Genomic DNA, 5,717 nt, shown 5'->3' on the forward strand with positions numbered 1-5,717 from the left:
CCGAAGACGCCGACCAGAAGATTTCCTTCCAAGAAACCCAAATCCTTCAAACAGAGACAAACTGGCGAAAAGGGCTGCTACTGGAGTCATGGCACATTCAGAATACGGCGGGTAATATAAACCGCGTGAAGGACATCCTACTTTTTGTGTATGTCCGTGGTGTTATGATCGGCGAGGAATTCGACAGGTCAAGTGGGGAAAACATCGCCGCGCGCGTTCCCATGACGAGAGGCAGTTATCGTCTTCCTGGAAACTCGGCTCCCGCAAGTGTGGGAAACATGCCCGCGTGCTATCCCGTGACGAGATAATCGCTTTCATCCCCGAGAAAGCGTCGCCCATTTTACGCTCTGAGCAGACGCAAAGGCGAGCAACCAAAGGAGAGGACCCGAGGGGGAAGAGGTCGTCAACTTGACCACCCGACAGAGGACTGACACTTCCACAAGTTCCCCGAAGGAGACATCGGCATGGGGCGGCTGTGCTGCCTGTACGAGGAGGTGATCGGGAACCCCCCACCCAACACAGTGCAGTTGCCCCCACCCCAGAGACCTCCTATCGCCATCACCACCAGGCGCGTAGCCAGGGGGGGGGGGGGGGGGGGGGGCTGATGGGGCTTCAGCCCCCCCCCCCCCCGAAATTTTTTCGTGCCGGCATGCACCGCCGACCAAAACTACCACCGACGCCGGGAATAATAATAATAATAATAATAATAATAATAATAATAATAATAATAATAATAATAATAATAATAATAATTTATTTCCCATGAAAAGAATTACATGGTGGGGTTCTGGATAAAAAGTTGCACGCTGGCAACTTGACCAGCCCAAAAACCCATCAAAGGCAACAGAGGGCGTCGGGCGCTCACATGTGAGTAAACAGATGGGAGGTGTCAATTTACAAAAAAAAAAAAAAAAATGTGTATACGAGACAGGTAGTAATACACTTTAACAATTAGAAAAACAAGTAGTCTGCATTAACAAGGGAATATTCAATTTATACATGAGCATTATAGATTACATAAAGAAAGTCTTATTATACACAAACAGGAAGAAATATAGGGAGAAAAAAACCTAACATAGCACTATATTCAGGGCAGTATAAACTAAAGCAACTAAAGGGGGGAAAAGTCATACAGTATTGCATATGAACAAACTCATTAAACAACAAGGATTAGTTTGACTGAAAGTAGTTGTGCAGGCTGCATAAAGACAGAAGGTCTATTTCTCGCAAGGCGAGGTTATTGAGTAAAGTCGGAAGTGTATGTCGAAGCATTTGTTGACCATAATTCGTTCTTGAGTGCGGAATGTTCCATTGTTCAGGTGTCCTAGTGTCATAGGCTGCGACATGTTCGTGTAGGCGAGTTATGTTCAATCATTCTGCATTCTGTCTACAATGTCTTTTTCACGCTCGAAAGACATTTCGGCACGAACATTGCGAACTCGGGCTGGATTCATGGCACCTGGGGTGGATTTCGTGGCACCTGGGGTCACGTAACGCAAGGAGCCCCATCCGAGCACGAACTTTCAAGGGCTTTTCGATAGCGTGCGGGCGCGTTGCGGCTTCTCGCAGCGGCCGCGGTATCTACGGACTGCATGGATTTCAATTCCGAAACTGTATGGGTGTAACGTTCTCATAAACTTTTCACGCGAAAGGTGCACTGACATTTCCAAAGGCGTGCTTAAAAAGATTTTCACTTCTGGAAGTTTATGGGGTTAATGCTGTTATAAACTTGGACCAACATGCGTGCACAGGAGCCCTCGTGTCCAAGCCGTTCCAGAAATGAAAGCACGCGCTCGCAATCTTCCACACGCACGAAAATACTAAATATTACCGTGACTGTGAGCTAGCAGCTGATAATTTTCTCCAAACATTTGCAGGACGCGTGCCCAATGTGATCGATCAGCTGGACCAGGGCCGGCAAAATAAAATTTGAGAAAACAGGTGAAAGGAAATGGCCTATTATTGAGGAAATTATTTTTGCGGGCTACAAGGTCTGGCTCTCGTTGGCCACAGGGACAGGGTCCTGTGGATTTAAGCAAAGGCCCCGCTGAAAATACAGGTATTTTCAGAGCGCTTCTTCGCATACGAGCTAATTGTGGAGATACATGTCTGAAGAACCATTTGGAAAGTTTCCCCAGTAATGCCTGGTATTTAAGCACAGATGCACAAAACCAAATTATCGAAGTTTGTGGCGAAATTATCAAAGAAAGCCTAGTTGCAAAAGTAGGCTGCTTCTCCATACGTCCTGACGAAACGACGGACATCGCCGGAATCGAACAGCCTACTGTTTGTGCAAGGTACCTAAACAAGGATGAAAACAACATAGAAGGAGTGTGTTTAGGTTTTAGCACCGGAATAGATGCCCTCTCCCTTTGCGACTGCAGGTTCTATGTAAATGTGTACAAACTGTTCCAGATTCTAGTCACCCTTCCAGTGACCACTGCCAGCGCAGAGAGAATATTTTTTAACAAGAGTTTAATAAAAAACTACTTGCGCTCTACAATGTCTGTCGAACGCATGGTTAGACTGGTGCTTCTATACACCCACAGAGACGTCGGCATCAACGTGTCCGAAGTCATTGACCGCTTCGCTCAACTTCCCCGCCGAGAGAAGTTTGTCCTTTAGATAGCGAAGCAGCAAAAATCAATGCAAGTAAAGAGCTCTGTTCCTTCAGGTCCATAATCTCGTAATTATGAAAACGTATGAGTGTTCGTTAGCTTTTAAAACCGCAGACATTTTAGCCGTTTATTCTAGCAGTTAGCATCATGATCAAAATTATCATGCGAATACGATAATTACGAGGACATCAATAACCAATTTTGACTGACCTTGCTCATTGAAAGCCCGGCCCACGCGGCGTTTGCCGAAAACACACTCGGATATTGGGTAGTATAACTTGCCGCATCATCTGTGGCTTTAGTTTGGCTTTTTCTTTCCTTTTTTAGCTACCTGCTTTTACTTCTTTTTTGAACCGAAGCAATACCCAGTTTAATTTTGGGTGCAGAATATTTGTTGCTGCTGTGCATTCAGTTAAATTACACATTTTCGTACTGATTTCTGCATTATTCCTCTATTATTCTACCCACATGGCGCTGTCGCGACCGCCGCATGGCCCGAATACATAACACGGTTTCTGCGATCATAGTTTTGTTCTAGCATAGATCATCTGTCTTTCTGTACGCAAAGTTTACTATCTCTGACTCCGCCACGTGTTTATTTGTCTTGTTTGACGCATAATATACAGTGACGTTTGCTTAAATACGTAATTAATTGGAGACTTAGACGTATATTTAAATATCTCGTTGCGAGGTGTTGTGTATACAAGCAGTGAACTTTGTTTCCAGCGACTCGTTTTTGCCATTTAGCGAGTTGTATCTTCGCATTTGTATATTCCATTCTATCTTCGCATTTCTAATGTATATTTTGCAGAACTCCTACTTTTATGTGACTTCCACAGATAGGAAGATGAGAGGATTGCCCTTCGGACGGCTTTGGGGCACTTAGACGACAGGCCTTTTATGGAGGAAACGATCTTGGGCGCGTGGCCTCGTGCGTCTGCTGTGTCGAGGGCTACAAAGGCGCGGCTGTGTTTTTTGAAGTGCGCAAGCCTGTATGACCGCCTGTGACGAAACTCAGCGATGAACGCTTAACTTTAAATGTGCAACGTGTGAACTGTGAACTTCTCTCTTCCTTCTCTTTCAATCCCTTCTCCCCCTTCCGGCGTGCAGGGTAGCCTACCGGGCTCAGCATAGTTAACCTCCCTGCCTTTCCCTTATGTCTTCTCTCTCTCTCTCTCTCTCTCTCTCTCTCCTACTTTTTATTTGTACTCACTGTTGCGAGTATAATCTCGGTGTAATTACAATACACTACCGGTAACACCTGCTCCTGCGCAATCTATTGTAACGACGGACAGCGTCATTGAGGTTTTTTTCCTGGCTGTTGCATATGTTCAAAAATGTAAACAAGGTTCTTGAATGACGAAGATTCATCAAAATATTTGTCCTCAACTTATTCATTTCATGGCCTTTACGTTCTTCATATCAGCTGTATACACTGATTTGCTGGTTTCGAACTGATATAGTTATAATGTCTGTGTGATATTTTCTTTCCTTATTAAATAGACAAAAAAATAAACGCGGCCGCATTGATATCAGTTATTTCTGCCAGAATTTTTAGGACATCCGAATATATTCTTTTATGAAAAAATACATATTTTACTTGACAGTGCGTAGCGTTCAATAATTCGTTTGCAGCATCTAATATACAATGGCATTAGCAATGCAGTTATTATTCATGTATTTGATCCCTCGACAACTTCTATAAGGAGGAGGCCGCGCTGCAACCTGAGCCCCCCCCCGAACAAAATTTCTGGCTACGCCACTGATCACCACGGAGCTACCAGGCATCTCCAAGCGGCGATCACCGACCTGCGCATTGCAGCAGACGGCGGCCTCACTCCTCCACGAGGACCTTGAGGGCCACCTGCAGGTGTTCGTCGATGGCTCCGTGGTCCCCGACACAGGCTCGTCGACGGCGGCGTGCATCATACCTGCCCTGCAGAAGAGTAGGCAGTGTCGCCTTCCAGCCCATGCGAGCTCCACAGCAGCGGAGGTAGCAGGCCTCCACCTTGCTGTCGACCTGCTCACAGAGGAACCCCCAGAGACTCCAGCAGCAATCTTCTGCGACTCCAAGGCAGCCCTCTTGAGCCTGCAGAGGCCGGAGAGGGCGAGCCTGGGGGTCGCCCTCCTCTCAACGCGACTGGCGGCACTACAGGATGCAGGTTGCCCGGTGTCCCTGCACTGGATCCCTGCTCATGTAGGCATCCCGGGCAACGAGGAGGCTGATGCCCTAGCCAAGAGTGCCCACCACGGTGACGTCCCCTTGAGTGCGGCAGTCACAGCCGCGGACTTCACGAGGCTCCGGCTTCAGCGGCATCTCCAGGTGTCCCATCCTGACAAGCGCGTGTCCTTGGGACACCCCCCACGGCAGCTACCGCAACGCGGCCTTGCACGGAGGGAGAGTTTGCTGCTACTCCGGCTGAGAATCGGCTGTTGCTGGACAGCCGCACGACGCCATCGGCTTGGCCTCATCACCTCACCTGCCTGTGCCTCCTGTGGTGAGCCAGAGACACTGGAGCACCTCCTGCTGGCCTGCCCGGCACACAACCAACCCCGTGGACTGCTCCTGCAGGAGTTTCGCCGCCTTGGACTTCCCACCACACGACAGGAGGACATCCTCTTCCCCCGTCGAAACCACCTCCCGGCCCTGCTCAGCGTAGTTGAGTACCTGGACTCGTCAGGGCTCTCAACAACTCTCGAACACCGCCAGCACACATGGATGACCTTGCGGCCATCCATGGGTGCTGGCTCCTTTCTTTGCAGGCCCTCCGGCCCTGCCCCACCACCAGTGGCGTAGCCAGAAATTTTGTTCGGGGGGGGGGGGGGGGGGGGGGCTCAGGTTGCAGCGCGGCCTCCTCCTTATAGAAGTTGTCGAGGGATCAAATACATGAATAATAACTGCATTGCTAATGCCATTGTATATTAGATGCTGCAAACGAATTATTGAACGCTACGCACTGTCAAGTAAAATATGTATTTTTTCATAAAAGAATATATTCGGATGTCCTAAAAATTCTGGCAGAAATAACTGATATCAATGCGGCCGCGTTTATTTTTTTGTCTATTTAATAAGGAAAGAAAATATCACACAGACATTAT

The 5,717-nt window shown here is 47.8% G+C and overlaps 1 protein-coding gene across 1 annotated transcript; it reads left to right on the forward strand.

Annotated features, from left to right (window-relative positions):
• Positions 1-464: 464 nt before the first annotated feature.
• On the forward strand, positions 465-5,415 carry LOC119439255 (uncharacterized). Its single transcript, XM_037704831.1, has 2 exons — positions 465-572; positions 4,441-5,415. The coding sequence occupies exons 1-2, from the start codon at positions 465-467 to the stop codon at positions 5,413-5,415; spliced, it is 1,083 nt and encodes a 360-aa protein (XP_037560759.1).
• Positions 5,416-5,717: the final 302 nt, after the last annotated feature.

Source organism: Dermacentor silvarum, chromosome 1 (genome assembly GCF_013339745.2).
Source record: "Dermacentor silvarum isolate Dsil-2018 chromosome 1, BIME_Dsil_1.4, whole genome shotgun sequence".
NCBI classification, from domain to species: Eukaryota; Metazoa; Arthropoda; class Arachnida; order Ixodida; family Ixodidae; genus Dermacentor; species Dermacentor silvarum.

What these genes read in the sequence shown, in the direction of transcription:
- LOC119439255 (XM_037704831.1), top strand. Translation starts at nt 465, where the DNA reads ATGGGGCGGCTGTGCTGCCTGTACGAGGAGGTGATCGGGAACCCCCCA. An exon ending in TCGCCATCACCACCAGGCGC is followed by an intron (nt 573 to 4,440) that starts GTAGCCAGGGGG and finishes TGCGCATTGCAG; the next exon opens with CAGACGGCGGCCTCACTCCT.